Source organism: Liolophura sinensis, chromosome 8, assembly GCF_032854445.1.
Source record: "Liolophura sinensis isolate JHLJ2023 chromosome 8, CUHK_Ljap_v2, whole genome shotgun sequence".
NCBI lineage: Eukaryota > Metazoa > Mollusca > Polyplacophora > Chitonida > Chitonidae > Liolophura > Liolophura sinensis.
Window position 1 is genome coordinate 22327561 of NC_088302.1, and position 20686 is coordinate 22348246.

At 38.5% G+C, this 20686-nt stretch overlaps 1 protein-coding gene across 1 annotated transcript; it reads right to left on the minus strand.

Moving 5' to 3' along the window:
• Nucleotides 1-45: 45 nt before the first annotated feature.
• Nucleotides 46-20181, minus strand: LOC135472778 (translation initiation factor eIF2B subunit epsilon-like). Its single transcript, XM_064752445.1, has 16 exons — nt 20056-20181; nt 17260-17384; nt 16605-16790; nt 14733-14907; nt 13993-14148; nt 13056-13141; nt 11881-12006; nt 11346-11446; nt 10494-10639; nt 9682-9787; nt 8525-8749; nt 7754-7844; nt 6333-6450; nt 4631-4711; nt 1743-1901; nt 46-326 (listed from the first exon to the last, which is right to left on the minus strand). The coding sequence occupies exons 1-16, from the start codon at nt 20179-20181 to the stop codon at nt 264-266; spliced, it is 2070 nt and encodes a 689-aa protein (XP_064608515.1). The 3' UTR covers nt 46-263.
• Nucleotides 20182-20686: the final 505 nt, after the last annotated feature.

Consider the following 20686-nt stretch of genomic DNA (forward strand, 5'->3'; position numbering starts at 1 on the left):
AAACACATGCGGATCCAGTGAAAATGTGATGTGATATGGTAACCTTTGGAAGTAAGAAGAAAGATTCTCCAAAAAGTCGGCCATTTTTAAAGGGCAGCATCTGCGCTGCCAATCACGCCAGTAGCGTGTCAGATAATTGGTACATACTTCAGTAAACATGAAGACTTTTTAATCACACTCAGATTTCATGGTAGAATGGGATGGTTTTATTTCTGTGATTGTGACAGTATAATTTATCGATGACAAAGCGAATTTTAACCCTATTAATCATCTTCCTCGTCTGATTCCTCTTCGGCCTCTTGTAACCATTGAATTAGTGGCGCCACCTGGGGACAAAAGAGTGAGTCAATAATCAAGGTTATAAACAAAAGCCACGGAAGGCTCTGATTAATCTCTGTCAACATGAAGTGGAATTTACATCCAGTTATTAAATAACACAGAAGGGAATCAAAGAGTTTATTTAGTCTTATTTTTTGGCACTCTTGATGGGAAGTTGTCGTCAAAATAAAACTGCCAGATGACGCCTCAGGTCGCAGCTGAACTAACCAGTGTTCTCTGGAAAGGCTGGAGCAATAGGCTGCCAGTTCATCCACAAAAGGACATTGCAACTTCATGCGGATCATTACAAAGGCTTCAATGAAAAATGAAATGCAAAGGATACATTAAAATGAAGTATTGATCAGATGACAAACCATTAAACAATGTCCAGGAAAAGAGCTTGATGTATTTCCTTAGAATTCCTCTGACTAAAATACATGCAAAACATAGGATTCTATGGTGGTCTGTTGGGGCCCACAGGGTGTCAGTGACGTCCCAGCAATATTCTTGACTTGAAATAGTTTGTTTCAGGGTCCATTTGTTGAATGCATTCACAGATGCATTTTGAATGATGAAACATAGCAATCTAGGTGTGTCCAGTGGAAAAAAGCTGAAGTGACATCACTGGTCCCAATATGCTGGGAAAAGACCACAGTAGAATCCAGAAGTTTTAAATGTATTTTACTAGGTCAAATATACAGAAAAAATATTCTAAAAAATGAATCAAACCATCTGCCTGGACAAAATTTAATGGTCTTTCATCTGACATACTTCGTGCCTGTGTGTTCTTTGCCTTTAACTTCACAGTTTAGGCCAGAATGACTTTTGATAAGAAACGTCAAAACCATAGAATGATTACAATAAATTTATGCGCTACAATAAATTTATGTGATGTAAATAACCACACGTCAGCATGTTCATTATACAGGTTTTGTCACTGCACTACTCTTCACTAAACAAAAAGGATAGGTATGTGTGCAGCTACATGTACAATGCAGTTTCAGTGGGCCAAACATTTCTACAGCAAATGATGTTCATAAACAAAGTCAAACTCAGGAATGCCATGCATGATAATAACAAAAGGCACTGTGCAAACACAAACATACATGCACTGCAGCTAATGTTTCCAGTATTACATACGCGGCTATGTTTGTTTATCCTGTGAGCTGATTCATGCATGAGCTCAAACACTGCTGAAGGTTACAGAGGTTAAAGCAGATATGTACAGTGAACCCTCCCTAGATTTTGAAATTTACCCTAATTTTTACCCTTTTTGATATGTTGTAGAGAAAAGAGCAAGTATAACATAAGAGGGGTGTTACAACACAGTACCACTTGAATGGCTGATGATATACATTTTTTGTTTAAGTGAAGCCGGCAAATTCACTATATAAAGGTGACAAATACCAGTGCATAGTCTATACCTGCTGTCGCACAGCCATCTTGGCATCCTTCTCCTCGAACTGGGGGATATCCTTGTACCACTGGATAATGACCTGCTCCATGAGAATATCCTTCTCATACAACAGGTGAATGAGTTTCACTAAAATAGCTTTGATGGAGGGATTTCCCAAGCTCAGCTCCTGGAAATAAAAAAGATATTTTCGTTTTTATAAAACGTACCAAAACCACAAGAATACCACTACAACATGCATTGTACACAATCTGAAAGCTGGAATATTTGTACTGACCATTCATATCATGGGTACATGTACATGTATGTTGTTTGGATTTAAAGGAAAAGACCTCTGAAAATCAAAGGAGGCATCACTAAATAGACCACTTAAAACTATGCAAAGATTTATTTACTTTCATTTACTTTTTTTAGATTTTTGTCAAAAGAGTTTAAGGCACTCAAACATTTGAATTCTATGGTGATATTTATGGGACCATGCTATCACAGGTTAAGAATTCTGACGTCACAAAAAGTTTATCCAACTCTTATCACGACACTGAATATTGGAATAACTCTTTTTACCTCTGAGTAACAGATTACTGAAATAATGTTCCTGAAAATTCCTTCCTCCTGGTTTTTTTCTGTGTTGTATTTAAGTACTTTTGGGGATGAGAACTGTTTTTTGTATGTTGTATATAGGCCAAAATTAAAATATTGTTTGAGATAACAAGCTGAATTAGTAAATTTTGATTGAGATGCATAATTTCATAATTTATTTATTAATTCCTTCATTTTTAATTTTTTTTCTGAATAATGGATTCCATGAGTATTAACTGGTTTGATTTCATTTGAACAGTCTACAGTTTTACACCATACTCAAAAATATATGTCACTTATATGACAACAATCAGCATTATGGTAGGAGGAAACAGATCAGAGCTTTGCTAGCAGACCTTGCCATGTATTACCTGAAAGGAAGCCAGCATGAGCTGGATTTGAACTCATGGTGATTGCATTGTTGAGAGGCTTAGGGTCATTGTGTTACTAGTATTACAGAGTTATTCCAGAGAATATTTCTTTGGGAATTTCCCTCTGACCTTATTCAGTCTTCAAATTAAAACTGATTTCAATGCATTTAATCAAAAAAAAAAGTTAAAATGCTGATTTTAGGGAAACCAAACCTTTTGGGTCGGGTGTTCTTTCCGTAGGTAGGTAGGGTTAACTTACCCAAAACAAAGAAGTGTTTAATTCATCTTAATTCATGACTAAGATTATGTTACTGAAATGATGGTGTTAAGATCTATGGGTGGATAAACAACAACTTGATAGTTACCACAAGTATCAGGTACCACCTTTATCTGGCCTTTGAGAGATACTAGTTCTTGGGAGGTACACTCTAGTGAATATACCAAAGATGGGGTTAGAAAACACTCCATTCGCCAACTTTTATGCATGAAGACCATGTACCGTCAAGATTCTAACTCCAACTTCCAGTATACTGTGAAGTACTTATTATTCAAGGGAATCTATTATTCGCTGGAATTTATTTTTCACGTTTTTTCTCCAAAAATATGTTTACAGGAATTGTGTATTTAAGAGAATACTGAAAAACAAATCTTAAAATCTTCCATGATATAATATGGCTGAAATTATTCAAGCACATCAAATAGGTAAATCAAATCATGGGTGGCTTTAATCCTCCTTTGTTTCCTGCGGTGTCGCTAATCCTCGTGATCTGGATCAGAGATTAAAACAATGGGTGATGGAGTAACACTGCGTAAGAAGATTACTTTCGCACCTGCCGTGAGCAGTACTTTAACAGGTGTCACTTCTTTTAAAATCATTAATGAGTACTTTTTAACACCTGGCAAAGTGACCTGTCACCTTTTGAGAAGTTCAATACAAGACATATGAATTTACCATTATCAGCGTCAGTGACTCATTCTTTATTAAACAACACAGTAAGTTTTGCATTGTTTTCAGTTTTAATCGTCCTCTGTAGCAGGTCAGAAACCACACACATTGCCGTAGCCGTCAAACAGCCATTGTGTTGTTGTACACACTTCACAGTGTGTTAGAAGCTCACTTATTGGGCCACAGGAGAGATACAGCCAATGGGATAGCGTGTACCAGAGCGACATTCATTAGAAGCCAGCACATGTTGGTACCTACTTTTCTTTCGCTTTATGGGCAAAGCAAACATTGATCAAACCTTGGCACCAGAATTTGTATATATTTAAACCATAATTTCCCTTCCCTGCTGTGAAAAAATTTTGCTGGCAGGTAACGCTTTTGTAGTGCAACTCCTGTCACCCTGGCAAAGATTACACTTCATTACTACTACTACCTGTAGTATGTGATTCAATACAGGGTATTTTTTTAGCTGAAATTATTTTTCGCAGTCGAAATCTGTGAAAATTAGTTTCACGCAGAAATTCAGTACTTCACAGTATGCCCCAGCGCCCCAACGCGGACGTCCAGTTTTTAGTCAGTTTTTAGTGAGGACGCTTTTGTCTCAATCAGCCATAAAGAGCTATTGGAGAATTGAACTTTGGCCAAAATATAGGACAAAGGTAATGTAAGTACTCTTAAGGCCAATCATTTTGTAATAAGTATCAGATACAGTATGTGTCCATGTAGTCTTGACAGAAATGTCCTTTACAGCGCTCTTAATATACTATTCTGAATGTTGACTGGTTAGTTTAAATTTAACAGTCATATTGGCATTAGCAGAATATCAGTCATTATCACAGATAATTTATTCACTTTCAACATTCCTTTACTGTAGTATCCTGTCAAATCAATGACAATTTGTTTTCCTACCACTTTCAGAGCAAGAAGAATTCCCATCTTACTTGACTCGAATCATGCACCCTTTTGTCTTGAAAGCAAAACACAGCAGGAACTCTTTCCTACCTCTAATGCTGTGAGACAGTCCCGCTGTGACTCAACACTCTTGATGTAATTTTTAATCAGCTGAAGATGTTTAATCAAATGCTGAAGAAAAAAGAAAAGATAAAAGATATTTTTCATCAACATGTAGAAAACAAGAGCATCTGGCAGAAGCACTGGCCGTGCAGAAAGAGTTAACGATGTCAACTGCTTGCAGGTTTATCAAGTTAAAAAGTGGCTAACAACAACCTAATTAACAAGGCCAGAATTTGAACTAGTGATAGTGATACCAGTAATGCAAATGATCAAGTTAACTTGGGGGAAACTCTATTACTGCCTTACTTGAAGAAGCTGTCAGAAGCAGAGAAGGTTCAAGTGTGGAGTTAGCTTCGGAAAACTCTATTACGGCCTTACCTTCTCAAGAACTGTCCAGAGCTGAGAAGGTTCCAGGGTGGTATTAGATTACGAGAACTCTATTACAGTCTTACCTTCTGAAGTACAGTCAGAAGTTGTGAAGGTTCCAGGGTGGTGTGAGCTTGGGGGAACTTTATTACTGCCTTACCTTATCAAGTACAGTCAGAAGTTGAGAAGGCTCCAGGGTGGTGTGAGCTTGGAAGAACTCAATTACTGCCTTACCTTCTGAAGTACAGTCAGAAGTTGAGAAGGCTTCAGGGTGGTGTGAGCTTGCAGGAACTCTATTACAACCTTACCTTCTGAAGTACAATCACAAGTTGAGAAGGTTCCAGGGTGGTGTGAGCTGGGGGGAACTCAGTTACTGCCTTACCTTCTGAAGTACAGTCAGAAGTTGTGAAGGTTTCAGGGTGGTGTGAGCTTGAGAGAACTCTATTACAGCCTTACCTTCTGAAGAACAGTCAGAAGTTGTGAAGGTTCCAGGCTGGTGTGAGCTGGGGGGAACTCAGTTACTACCTTACCTTCTGAAGTACAGTCAGAAGTTGTGAAGGTTCCAGGCTGGTGTGAGCTGGGGGGAACTCAGTTACTGCCTTACCTTCTGAAGTACAGTCAGAAGTTGAGAAGGTTCCAGGGTGGTGTGAGCTTGGGAAAACTCTATCACAGCTTTACCTTCTGAAGTACAATCAGAAGTTGAGAAGGTTCCAGGGTGGTGTGAGCTTGAGGGAACAGCCTTACCTTCTGAAGTACAGTCAGAAGTTGAGAAGGCTCCAGGGTGATGTGAGCTTGGGGGAACTCTATTACAGCCTTACCTTCTAAAGTACAATCAGAAGTTGAGAAGGTTCCAGGGTGGTGTGAGCTTGAGGGAACTCTATTACAGCCTTACCTTCTGAAGTACAGTCAGAAGTTGTGAAGGTTCCAGGGTGGTGTGAGCCTGAGGGAACTCTATTACAGCCTTACCTCCTGAAGTACAGTCAGAAGTTGTGAAGGTTCCAGGGTGGTGTGAGCTTCGGGGAACTCTATCACAGCTTTACCTTCTGAAGTACAATCAGAAGTTGAGAAGGCCCCAGGGTGGTGTGAGCTTGAGGGAACAGCCTTACCTTCTGAAGTACAGAAGTTGAGAAGGCTCCAGGGTGATGTAAGCTTGGGGGAACTCTATTACAGCCTTACCTTCTAAAGTACAATCAGAAGATGAGAAGGTTCCAGGGTGGTGTGAGCTTGAGGGAACTCTATTACAGCCTTACCTTCTGAAGTACAGTCAGAAGTTGTGAAGGTTCCAGGGTGGTGTGAGCTTGAGGGAACTCTATTACAGCCTTACCTTCTGAAGTACAATCAGAAGTTGTGGAGGTTCCAGGGTGGTGTGAGCTTGAGGGAACTCTATTACAGCCTTCATAACAAGGATGTTCACATCATGGATATTGATATTGTAGGCATGCCTAAAAATGGACCACAAAAAGAGGAACTATTGAAAAAGAGCATTATGTTGGGACTGCCGACCACGAAGTTTTCACACTGAAATAACTCCTGGATTAATACCCTTATTAATGAGTTAACACATTACTTAATACTGGGAGAAAACAACATTAATATTTTTTTTGAGTATACTTTTATCTTTTCTTCTTTTTGCAACCTTTAATTTATCATGCATCTCCAACAGAGGAAACGCCTCAAGATGCAAGTTGAATGTCAACAACCCACAAAGCCGGGGTCACAAATTGTGATTTGTCATACACTAAACTCAGTTTGTCAGACAAAAACAGGACAAACATTACTTCATACTACCTTACGGCTCATCAACGTTAATCAATCAAAGGAAAACAAGTCAAACATTCCTTCATCTAACAAAATGTTACAGCAATCAGTATATGAGCAAGGTGTATGAAGTTCTCTTTGTCCTCCAGGTATTTGTGGTCCACACTGAAACTTGTGAAAACCCGACACTTGATATACTGGAATCCTGTCAACACCGGCTGCTATACGCGGTTCACCTTTTCTTCCATTTAAACACAAACAACCCAACCATGATATATTGGAACCTGTCAGCTCTGAACACCGGCCATGTTTAGAAGGCCCATTTTGTACAAACAGTGTTAATCAGACCTGTGAAAACTGACTCTCTGCTACGTATTGTCTTTATGGAACTCGTCTGTGCGTCCGCATAACATGTGTCCAGCCAAGGCCCCTTCAACCAACAAAATCAACACTAATCCTGCAAGCAATGTCTTAAAACCCCTGACCCACTGTGGTCTTGTGCTGATGAGGGTTTGTTTGCGTTGTCTTTGTTAAGTAACAAACCCAGAAAAAAGCCATTAAATTGTACTTGTACATAAAAGCAAATTTAAAAATGCAGCAGATCTCAACTGTGATCGCTTCAAAACAATAAACAGGATTGAAAGACCAGAAAATCGAGATGTCACTCGCCAATAAGGGTTTTTTTTCCCCGCCAAATCCAAAAACTTTAACAAATGGTTACTGTGAAATAGTGAATGAAATGGAGTGTCTATTCAAATTTGTGGCTGAAATACCTGCACATGTTAAATAAAGTTATAATGGCTGTACATTTGCTCTCTCAATTTTTGTAAATACAATGCACATAGCCCTATACACATTTTTTATTGGTCCAGAGCATGGTCCCTTTTAACATGTTTCAGTGTACTAGCCAATGTTAAGAGTCACAAATCGCTGTGCATGAAGCGTGACTTAACCATTTCCTCTGCCGGCAGATGACAGAAAACTTACTTCAGCGAATTGATTTCCAAAATTGTGTTTTCTGTACTGATATTTTCCTCCTTAGCACGTTCCATGGTGTCCAAAACTTCTGTGTAAAACACTGTAAAACAAACAACAGAACTACAACGGCCTGATTTTATGTCTTTCATGACAGAAAAAGTTCAGTCTTTGTTTCCACCAGGATGATTTGGATAACATTCCAGAGTAGGGATGACTACACTGATGTTCTATCTATCTTCATCAATGGGGTTTTTTACTTTTACGCAAAACTGTATGTTTTTCATTTTTATCGATTCAACTCAGCGTAATGATACAGGAGCCTCTCACCAATGCAGTCACTGTGAGTTCAAGTCCAGTTCATGCTGGCTTCCTCTCCGGTCATAAATGGGAAGGTCTGCCAGCAACCTGTGGATGGTGGTGGGTTCTCCCCGGGCTCTGCCCGTTTTCCATTCAACATAATGCTGGCCACTGTCTTATAAGTGAAATACTCTTAAGTACGGCGTAAAACACCAATCAAATAAGTAAATACATTCATGTATCAATGAAGTTTTGTCCTTTCACACAAAACTGCATGGTTTTCTTTATCAGAAATTCATGAATCAATGAAGTTATTTACTTTTTACACAAAACTGTAAGAAACTCAATTTCTTCAATTCTAACAAAATAGTCTGAAAAAAAAAAATCTGTAGGCTTTAGGACGCATGAGGATAAACATGAGCCTGAGTCAAAATAGCCTGGTGTTAGAGACCAATCAGTACTACTGATAAATTTCAGACTCACAGCGACTGTCATCTGGGGGAGGACTCCCTGATGGCGACATCCCTTCCTCACTGAAACTATCCTCACTGCTGACTTCCTCCTCTTCATCCTCATCCTCAGACAGGGATGGCATTCCCCACACATCCCCCAGAGCATCCCCATCTTCATCGTCAATGTCCGCCCGCGGATTGTATACAAACGCCTCTGCCTGAGTCCCGAAACATTCAGGGTTCTCAATACCAGCATCTGCAAAACAAGTCACCTTTAGGTAATGCTAACATTTAAACAAGGGACTGCGTTGCATAGCAAAAAATAGTGAGCAGTATTAACACACAACGGTAAATTAAATTGATGTGATTTACTGATGGAATACCAAATTTGCAAACCCTACTTGAAACATCCCACTACCCTTCTTCCCCTGCTCGTAGGGACAGTTGCGGAGACAGCACTACTGGTTGTGTTGTTGCTTTTTGTAGGTATAAATGTACCTTCACTTTTCAAACAACATGATGCTTTACTCCAATTCCTCTGCTGTTTTGCATATAGAAAGCAACTTTCAATGCAATTTATGTACATTTTTAAATTGATTTTGGAAACAAAACTCCAATGGTTGGATTTGTCAGTTTCAGGGCTTCACAAAATGTATAATTTTATCAGTCTATACAGAATAATGCCTTCAGAATATGCATGAACAAACACTTTGCAATCATGCGAAAAGGTTGTAGAATTACAGTATCTTGTTTTATATATAGTGATGTATTTTTTGATTGGACTCTGAACTACATGTTTCCAATACATTGTTTCTCTGTGAAGGCCTTGAGTTGGCAAAGATCAGTTTATGGTTTACTCTATTTCACCTTAAGTCTGGTACGTAAAAATAACTTCACAAAAAAATCTTGGTGGCCTTAAAATGTGGATGAATCAATGCAGGGCATGGAACACTATTGGCGTATAATCTGCAATTCCATAAATTTCAAGCAAAATATGTCACTTAAAAATGCCAAAAAAAATGTGAAATACAATAGCTTTCATCTTGTTCACAAATACAAACCCCCGTTTCAAAAATTTCAGAAGCATGAACTCATCCATGCAGCTGTCAAATGTAAAAAGCTATGTCATATTCAACTCTATACGTGTTAGTAAAAATGCATAAAGATGACATTTCAACGTCTTAATACCTGGAATATCCTCTTCCCCAGACTCTCCCCACTCGTCCATCTCCTTGACCAGCTCAGCGGTCAACAGCGACCCTGGCTTGACCGTCACATTTGGACCAACCTTCACCTGAAATTACAGGCAACAGTGTTTTATGCTGTACTGAGAGATATGTCACTTATACGATGGTGGCCAGAGTTATTTTGCGAGGAGACGGAATGTATTAAAGCATACATGTGTTAGTTGCCCATGGGTGTTATTCCCTTAACAGTCCATTATGTGCAGCCAATATTTTGCTCTTGGTCACAATAAGTCACCATTTTTATTTTTTTTTTTTTTATTTATTTTTTTTTAGTGACACCTTTATAAAGAATACAGCACTTATTCAAAAAACTTTCATATTCATAAACCTTACTTTACTTATTTATTTCATTGTTACCCAAGGTTTTTGCACTAAATACAGTGACAGTAAGATTTATGCATGGAAGAAACAGAAATGCACAGAAAACAAATTTGGTCATTTATTTGGTTGTTGCTTTAATAACAGAACAATTTTTCACTCATATGATGAGAATCAGTTTTACTGTTGGAGGAAACTGGGTTATCCAGGGAAAACCACCGATCTTTGGGCAGTAGCCAACGAACTGAAACGGTATCAGGTCATGTCCCATTACCTATACTTTGAGACAAAATCCTTCATTACCAATTGACTGTATTCTGGATGAAAATTCGGGGTGATGCCTAACTTGAAAGTCTGATCCAGTACAATTTAAATACATGAACAAATATATATTTATGTATCAGGCCATATTGAACTTGTTTCCATCATTTTTACCTTCCATGAGAGAATAGCTCCTGGCTGAATGGTCACACCTTGATACAATGTCACATGATCACAGATTATCGCCGTGGTTACCGTACAGTTATCCTCAACTGTCACTCCATCCCACAAATATGAACCTTCAATCATCACATTTTCACCTGAAGCAAACACCACATAAAATAACCTATTACTCAACATCATACTGAAAAGAATTCATTCATTTATTGATTTGATTGAGGTTTTACACTGTACTCAAGAATATTTCATTTGTTATATGATGGAGGCCAGCATGATGGAAGGAGACAAAGCCCGGGGGAAACCACCGATCATCCGCACGTTGCTGGCAGAAGTCCGTACATACGACCAAAGGCAAAGTGTTGAAAACAAAGCTTTTTGCTTACCCTCTTTGACCCTACATTGTCTGGTATCATATATGTAACATATTGTCCCTAATCAACTGTCATTATCAATTCTCATTGGTCATTTTATACACATTCTGCTGCCCGCTCAATTATACCTCAAACAAAGTGAGGAAAAACAACAATGGGGATATATATAATTTTAAACCTTGCTCAGTATTAAATGGCTTCCTCTTCGCAATGAGTAACTGCTTTAATATTTAGTAATTGACTAATTGTGTTACATTGTGCCCTGCAGCCCATTTAGAGAGTTATCCCCCCTGATGTTAGAATGTCTGTACACTGTACCAACGTATTCACACACATTACAGTACATGACAGCTGCTGTTAATTCATCCTACTATAAAGTTACTTGTAGGGACAAAATCATCACATGTACATGAGAACTGACAAATGTGAAATGTCCATATTCAGTCCAGACATTAATAAGGCTGGTAATCACTACCTATTTTACAATTCCTTCCGATGACAGAGCCAGAGATGGTCGTGTTACTGCCCACAGAGGTCCCGGATCCAATAACAACGTTCTTCTCCAGTACGCAGCCCCTGTGAGGAGATCATAACAATAACACAACACCATGCGAGATGTACATGTAAAAGATTCTCACAAATAATGAGAGGATAAAACTTCCCGGGAAGATATTAGCTTAGTGATCCATTGTTACCATTATTATTTTGGTCTTACCAGAATAATGTAGCAGGTTGAGGTGAAAACCAAAAATACAGTACTATTTATAGTACTGCCTGACTGGGAAAATTTGGCCACCATCAAGGGGGATAAGATTTTTGTATTCCACCCTGAAGTCTCCAGAAGATATCTCCATTTTGGCATGAAATCCGTTTATTAATTGGGTGCAGCTTTTGAGAGATTCAACTATACTTGGCAGCTTAAATTTCTTTCTAAACTCTATCATGTCATCATTAATACCGAAATGCAATTTGTGGATCACTATTAAATGGTCTTAGCAAAGAGAACAAACCTAGCCAGAGTTACGTCTTGACTTCGGTAAATGTTGTGTCGGCCGTAAGAGACCACATCTGTGTTGTGACTGGAAATGTTTACATCGGGGACAAAAGGGAAACTCCATCTGTTAATGATGTCCTGACTGAAAAAAAAAAAAACAAGTTGTAGAAACAATTTTGTTTATTATATTTCACAGTTAATTATATCGATCTGAAAATACAGTATTTCACCTAAAATTTGGTATGTAAAAATCTACTTTCAGAAGCACATAAAGGGCCTCAAATGATATTTTTCAGCCACCCTTAAGTTCTTTTGATAAGAAATTAATCACATTTCATAAAAATTCTTAAGCAGGTGGACGAATCAATTAAACACACGCAAACTGTGTCACCTAAAAAATGCTAAAATTTAGGTGAAATACAAAAGTGTAGAGCAAATTTCATATCTACATTGTACACGTGTATGTGCAGAAAGTAAGGTTTATGAGCTAACTGAAATAAACATCACCACAGACAACTGTAACATCTAGTCAGGGCATTTCTCAGTTACCATGTTTACCTGGTAAACGAGGATGGATTATTCTGGATTTCTGAAAAGTAATACCGATTCCTGACTGCTTCCTTACCATGATAAATTCTGGAGTACAGCTTTAAAAGCAAGTTAAATAAATAACTGACATATGTACTGCTAAATGTATATGCCAAATCCTCATATTCAACACATAAAATGAAAATTCAGTCAGAGCTGAGCCGATTATGACCTTTCAATTTGGACACCCTCTTAGGAAGCTTATTTGGGCTACGATATCTTGAAATATCATGAAACCTGAATTCAATGCCTTATATACCAAATTATAGGGCCTTTACACAATCCACACACATGAATGTAGGGAATTTTTTATTACCATAGGCTAGATAAATTTATTAAGAAATATTCCCGAAAAGTTGCCCTTTTAAGGAGGGAGTGTTGTAATTTGGGCATGTTGTAATTTGGGCATCTGTAAAGGGTATCAAAATGTCCTTGCATATGGTCCTGCAAAGGATTCTGCAAATGGGTGGACCAATAGAAAATTTCATCTAAAGTCCTGGCTTGCACATTTAACCTGCTTCAACAGGTTTACAGTTTCAAGAGAAGCACCTGACAGCTGGATCAACCACGGGATGGGTACACCTGGAGACAGGGGGCACTCACCTAATAGCATCATACATGAGCACATTCGAGACTCTGGCAGCATACTCGTCTGTGAGGAAATGAACATGCATAGTGTTACCCAAAATCTGAAGAAGAGAAAACAAAAAATAATTAATCCCTCATGGAATGTCTGATTGATTTTGATTGTTGTCTAATGCAATACTATCATGAATTTTCACTTAGATGACAGTGGCGGTAGCACAGTTCGTAGAGCATTGGCTTCAGGAGCGGTAGATCCAGAGTCAATCTTGGCACACCTAACCACACTTAACCTAACCACACCTTGTAGCAGGACAGATTTCCACCGAGATGACTTACCGAAGGCAAGTATGGCGCCCCGCCTGAGCCATTATAATGACACGGGTCAACCAGTCGTTGCACTATCCCCTTCATGCTAAAGGCCAAGCGAGGAAGTTACAACTTCCTCTTTTAAAGACTTAGGTGTGACTCGTCCCAGGATTGATCCTGGATCTACCACTCCCGAAGCAGACGCTCTACCAACTGCGCTATCCGGGCTGGTAGAAGGAAACCAGAGTGCCTGAGGTTAACTACCCTTTGGCAAATGGCATACAGGTATATATACACACCAGACTAGTGAGCTTCAACAAATGTTAGACTGCACATCATGACCCTAAGAGCGTCAACTGAAAGGTAAGCACTCTGGCCACTCAGCCAGGGCCACTTTCTCACTGCCATGTGCCACCAGATAAAAAAAAACATTCAGATGGAACAGCTAATTGGTCAGAAAGATTCATCCAAGGCTACATACATGTATAATTTAAAACCCCAAAAATAAGTAAACTGTGATTTTTTCTTTGTCATCATGAGGTGAGTAATACAACAGTCACATTCTCCATCAGACAAGAACTTCTGCTTGACTGAACCGTTTTCTAGCATTTTCACACAAACACAATTCTCTGCTTCACCAATTACTTACTTCTTCATTAATGAGAATGCCTCGTACAAAATCATCCCTTGTTTGGTAATCAAAGTTATCTTTGTATAGTTGTGGTACCAGCGGAGAGCAGATGGCAATGTGGGTATCCAGACAGTCATACATCAGCTCCACGTCACTGTGCTCTGTAAACACTTCCTGTAACAGAGATTTATTAAATACTAATGGAAACCAAGATTTATGCAAACACTAATGGAAACAGAGATTTATCTAAACACTTCCTGTAACAGAGATTTGTGTAAACACAAACAGAAACAGAGATTTATGTAAACACCAAAGGAAACAGAGATTTATGTAAACACTAACAGAAACAGAGATTTATGTAAACACTAACAGAAACAGAGATTTATGTAAACACTCCCTGTACATGTAGACTTACATAAATGATTTCTGTTACAGATTTACATCAATACTCTGTGTAACAGGCACAGACTTATATAAAACCTTTCTAGAACAGAAAAAAATGTATACGTGTATGTTACGTGTATGTAACCACTTCTTGTAACAGACACAATCATGCTCTTACATGTAGGTGTGACTCGACCCAGGATTGACCCTGGATCTACCACTCCCATTAAAAAACAAAATTCCATATTCTGATATCTACATGTAAATATATGCACATGTACCATCTCTGCCAGATGTAAACCTTCTTTACATTTGCTTTCATTTATACAAATACATGCAAGTTTACTTTTGTAGCTCACTTTACATGTACCTACCCTTGGTATCTCAAAGATTTTCTGGTGCATTGTTTTCTGGTAATGCAGCAATCTGTTTGTTCTGGATTCCATGGCCATCACAAAATCCTCTTCACGACACCGAGTTTTGTGTCCAGGCGATGCATGCTTGTAAATTAAGGTCATCACCGCACATTTTTCTTTCTCTCGCCGTATTCTGTAATTATATACTTATTTTGTGCACATGCAGTTTGTATGCTTTATACATATACAGATGTATATGTGTGAGTTACTACTTCCAAACAATTACATATATACGGTAAAAATGACATTAAATTTGACCCAAAATGCTGCATACATGTACATGTACATATCACAAAATATTATGTTTGGTGCTGAACTTTCTCGACCAGGATTTCATATTTCACATCAACGGTCCTCTCAGAATCAGGCAAACTGTGCAACTTAATCTAGGGTGAAATTTTCAAAAAAATTTTGTCTACATCAAAAGCGAAAATGACCCAGTATTGCATGTCCATGTCGACCTTAGATGTCTTCATGATCCTTATTAGTACTCTATTAGAATCTCTGTTCAGAGATTATAGTTTACTGAATGAACGAGATACTGCAATTGCATGAATCCTACTGGAACCTTGTTCCAAAGACTGGATCAGCTAGCACGCCATAACCGTACAGTAGCCCATTTATTATCTGTCATGCTCAAGAATACTGAAGTTTAACTTTCACAATCCTGAAGGATTGAAATTTATGAAACCATAAATAAAGGTACTTTGTATGGAGTATGATGCTGCTGGTCACGGTTATGGACTGCCCAACATTCTTAAAAGAAAAGACAACACTAGACCAAATATATGGTCTGAAGGATTGAAATTTATGAAACCATAAATAAAGGTACTTTGTATGGAGTATGATGCTGCTGGTCACGGTTATGGACTGCCCAACATTCTTAAAAGAAAAGACAACACTAGACCAAATATATGGTCTGAAGGATTGAAATTTATGAAACCATAAATAAAAGTACTTTGTATGGAGTATGATGCTGCTGGTCACGGTTATGGACTGCCCAACATTCTTAAAAGAAAAGACAACACTAGACCAAATATATGGTCTGAAGGATTGAAATTTATGAAACCATAAATAAAGGTACTTTGTATGGCGTACGATGCTGCTGGTCACGGTTATGGACTGCCCAACATTCTTACAAGAAAAGACAACACTAGACCAAATATATGTATGCATTGTATGACCCGCTTAAAACAAAACAAGACCAAATATATGTATGTATTGTCTGACACGCTTAAAACAAAACACAACGCTAGACCAAATATATGTATGCATTGTATGACATGCTTAAAACAAAACACAACACTAGACCAAATATATGTATGTATCAATTAAGTATCCCACCTAAAGTTTAAAAAGAACACTTTAAATCGAAAACTGAAAATATCGAAAAGCAGAGTAAGCAATCTGTGAGCAGATATTTCCACTAAAGTCATCCAAACCGTGTTTGCCTTCTAGTTATATGTGTGTGGAGTGCGAGTGATGTGACATTGTGTGTTTGGTCGCTCTAACATCGCGCATACCACGGCATCATAAGACTTTCAGATTAAAAGTCAATTCATAGCATTGCCAAGTATGTCAGAAACACCATGGCTGTGGCCGCTTAGGTCTGGTTTAACGCCAGTTCCAAAATTTCAAAGGATATACACATGTAATTTCTTTTACGCGACAACAAAAAATCGTTGTTGAAGTAAATGTATTGGAATAAAATGCTGTTGTACATCACAAAAACACATATGTATGCCACAGATGATGTAGCCATGAAACTAAATCCCACATGAAGCAGACATGAAGTAAAATATAGTGAGAGTTAAACTGAACGTCACTCACCTGTGTACTTCAACAATATGCTTCAGCCTAATATTTGCCACAACATCACCAGTGACGAGAACGAAATCTGAGCGAATCAAGGACTTGTCATCCACATCCCTTAGAGCATCCCCAACTGATAAACTGTCCTCTGACACAATCACCATCACTGAACACGTTCCAGAGTTGTCTCCCCATTTGGATTTCCTGAAAAATACATAAAGCAAAAAACAACTATTCATAATTTCGAGCATCCGAGTTAATAGCATGACCAAGAAAAGTGCTAATGACTGCCTCTGTGCATCAAAGTTTTGAATAGCAATTGTCCAAGTACAGGCACATGCTCATGTGAGTAGAGAGCTGGGTTGCTTCACCCTAATCAGACACACACTGAATGAACACTGATTTAACCAGTACTCCAGTACTCAAATTCCTTTGGCTTTCATTTAAAACATTAATGTCTCACAGTTGATAATAATACGACAGTGAGAGTAAATTATTTTATATACTGTCCATGTTAATATTATCATACATATATTGAACACTACAGAAATCACACTGGTTTACACTACATTAAAATTACAGAAGTACATGTACTACAGTATTTGAAACAAACATGTCTTTTCTACCAAACAAACTAGCAAACTGAAATGTTTGGAAGGGGAAAATTACTAACGCAATGTGTTTCTTGATTTGGTCCGAGTGAGCACAGCAATAGACGATGATCTCCTGTACGCCAGCAGCTGTCAGAAACTCCAGGGTATAATCTAAGAGAGGGACGTTCACCAGCGGGAGTAGAGCCTACAACACCAACAAATAATCAGCTCAGACAGCTTGTCATAAAAAGAATACAAAGGAGTGGGTCATGGCAAAGTGCTTAAAAGTGTTGTCTTTCGTTTGCCAGACACAGATTCAATCCCAGCCTTGAATAGGGATTGTTTGTTTGCAATCAACGACAGTATGATATGTAACGACAGTGGTATGACCATACCAAATGATATGTAACGACAGTGGTATGACCATATGATATGTAATGACAGTGGTATGACCATATGATATGTAAGGACAGTGGTATGACCATATGATATGTAAGGACAGTGGTATGACCATATGATATGTAACGACAGTGGTATGACCATATGATATGTAATGACAGTGGTATGACCATATGATATGTAAGGACAGTGGTATGACCATATGATATGTAAGGACAGTGGTATGACCATATGATATGTAATGACAGTGGTGTGACCATATGATATGTAACGACAGTGGTATGACCATATGATATGTAATGACAGTGGTATGACCATATGATATGTAAGGACAGTGGTATGACCATATGATATGTAAGGACAGTGGTATGACCATATGATATGTAAGGACAGTGGTATGACCATACCATATGATATGTAAGGACAGTGGTATGACCATATGATATGTAAGGACAGTGGTATGACCATATGATATGTAAGGACAGTGGTATGACCATATGATATGTAAGGACAGTGGTATGACCATATGATATGTAACGACAGTGGTATGACCATACCATATGATATGTAATGACAGTGGTATGACCATATGATGCCAACTAAGGAGACCAACAGCCTACAGGTTACTTACAACTACTGATTCAAATTGTCGACTTTCTTTTGTACGTTGATCCATTGCCATTCACCCTTTGCTGTATTATAAGAATAATACTGACTGGCGTACCAACCCGCTTCAAAGGCACAGAAAGAATACAACACATGGGCGAGGTCTTCGGTCAACCGCATGCGTTTAATCCATTTGATCAGGATGTCTGGATGAAGACCGTTAACATGTGCGAGGACAGCTACACGGAAAAGTTAATAATTTGTTAGGTTCCATGTCTAAAAGAAGCAATGTATATCCCGTGGGCAATTTCTAGCACCATCATTTAAAGTCTTGAATAGCCATCCATAACTGCTGGAACTTCTGGATGTAGACATCACAAAGGACAGATTATGCAGAAGAAAATCGGCTCTTCTTTACATGTGAATACCCCATGAGGCTTGTGAACACAGTGAACATATGTGGAAAGCATTACTTTTCCTGTTGCATTCACGTATATTCCTTTGTTTTCCTAAGTTTATCTGCATAATAAAGCCACATTTTCCGGTGCAGCACATTTCCTTTTATTCATTACAACTCTAGAAGTACCACAGTGCACATATTTCACCTGAATGCTCATGCAACCTTCACTATGGGATAGTCCAAGCTAGCACACACCGAATTATCTCCTCCAACGGGGCACTATTTTGATCAATATTCCTGAACCCGCTCCCCATCCCTCAAACAGAGTTCTCACCAATAACCAATTCTGTGGAGCACTGGTATTATTATAGCACCCCAGACCCGACACTGGAATGTCGTGAGAGTTGTTGGGTATTTTAGGATTTGTTGTGCTATTAGGCGATTAGTGTATAGTCAGTTTGGAGGGACAGCTCTCTGTATATGGCTGATTACTTGTCATACAGTATCACATGATTTTAATTCAGCTTGTGATTTGCATGATGTTTCGGGTTTCAGGCATTGTGGTACAATAAGATGACTAATATATAGGCAGTTTGGAATGCCGATGCTCGGTATTACTTGTGTTATAGTGCCCCAACCAAGCTTTTAACATGGGAGGTGAATTGGTATTTGAGGCCTTTGGTTACTATTTCATGAGTGCTACACAGTTTGAAGCTTCAATGCTCATTGCATTTTACTCGTGCTATAGTAACCCAAACAATATTGTGACATGGAAGGTGAATTGGTGTTAGAGGCTTTGGGGTACTATAGGGCAACTATTATATACACACACTAACAGCCGGTGGAAAAAGCTTTCCTGTTTAGCACTGGGTACAGTCTAGTTATTCATTCAGAGCTTCAGTCCAGGCTACGACATGTTTGTCAAGGCATAAAATAATGTACAGTGGCAGTATTGTATGATATTTGGCCAGTCATAGCTAATTTTAGTGAGATGCTATCACAACATTACCTACTTCTTTAATACCCAAGTAGATTTGGAAGCCTTTGAGCGGATTTGAAGCCCAAATCAATTTACGCTACAGCTAAGAACCTTTTCAGATATGAGTTGATATAGGATTTTTCATTTAGGAAAATTACAACAAAACAGCTAAAATTATATAAAGGGAAGTAACCAGGTTAAGAAGCATATGGCAACGGCCTTGCATCAGCCTGTCAGTGGCAATTTTAGTATTACTATTTTGTATGTACCAAAAACCCTCGTTTCTAACGAAATGACTGCGCTGTTGAAGGCACTTCTCTCCTCTACAAAAAGTAAATACCAAAAATTTACCTAAAAGAACAGCCCAAGAAGGCACTTCATCCGTGACACACACGTGATGACAAGTTGTAACAACAACAACATCACAACAAAGTGGCAATAGCTACAGCTATAAACAGTTATAAAAAGCAGCAACAACGGTGAATGACTTACCCTTGGTCTTTGTTGTGTTATCGGTGCAAAGCGTGTGTTAAAACTGTCAGCCAACACTAAGGCTTGAAGGACATCCTCTTGTTTTAAATCATCTGTTTTACTTTTCTTGCCAGTGGTCGGGGCCATCTTGGATAAGTCATAGGTTAAAAGGAGAGTCCATTTCAACACTAGTTATCTCAGGTTCGTATATTCAGACGCACATTTCAAAGCATCTGGTGTTGAAAACCAATCCTATTGAGTAAATGGTAAACATTTAGTCATTGTTATGTTCTACTGTTGCAGGAAAGTATTTACTGAGCTAATATATGCATATAGCTTCACGAGAAAAACCACCCAGTATCCCTAATAACGTACATGCAATGGTATGGCTAAGACCAGTTTCCCGTTGTCAATACATGTACATGTTGGTGCCCCTGCATCTGAAGTGAAAGTTTAACGCCTGTGATTTTTCTGACCGGACTGGGTAAGACATTACAAAACATAGATTATTTCAATACGTTTACGGCTGTGCTCTGCGACAATGTATCTGAAAATACTTTTGGTCTGTGTTGATGTTGTACTTCTTCTTTCTTTGTAATGTTCTTTTGTGACCATTTTTTCGAAACAGGGACGTACGTGGGAATGTTTTCTG

What these genes read in the sequence shown, in the direction of transcription:
- LOC135472778 (XM_064752445.1), bottom strand. Translation starts at nt 20,181, where the DNA reads ATGGCCCCGACCACTGGCAAGAAAAGTAAAACAGATGATTTAAAACAA. An exon ending in TAACACAACAAAGACCAAGG is followed by an intron (nt 17,385 to 20,055) that starts GTAAGTCATTCA and finishes TTGGTGTTGTAG; the next exon opens with GCTCTACTCCCGCTGGTGAA. An exon ending in GCATTCTCATTAATGAAGAA is followed by an intron (nt 13,142 to 13,992) that starts GTAAGTAATTGG and finishes TCTCTTCTTCAG; the next exon opens with ATTTTGGGTAACACTATGCA.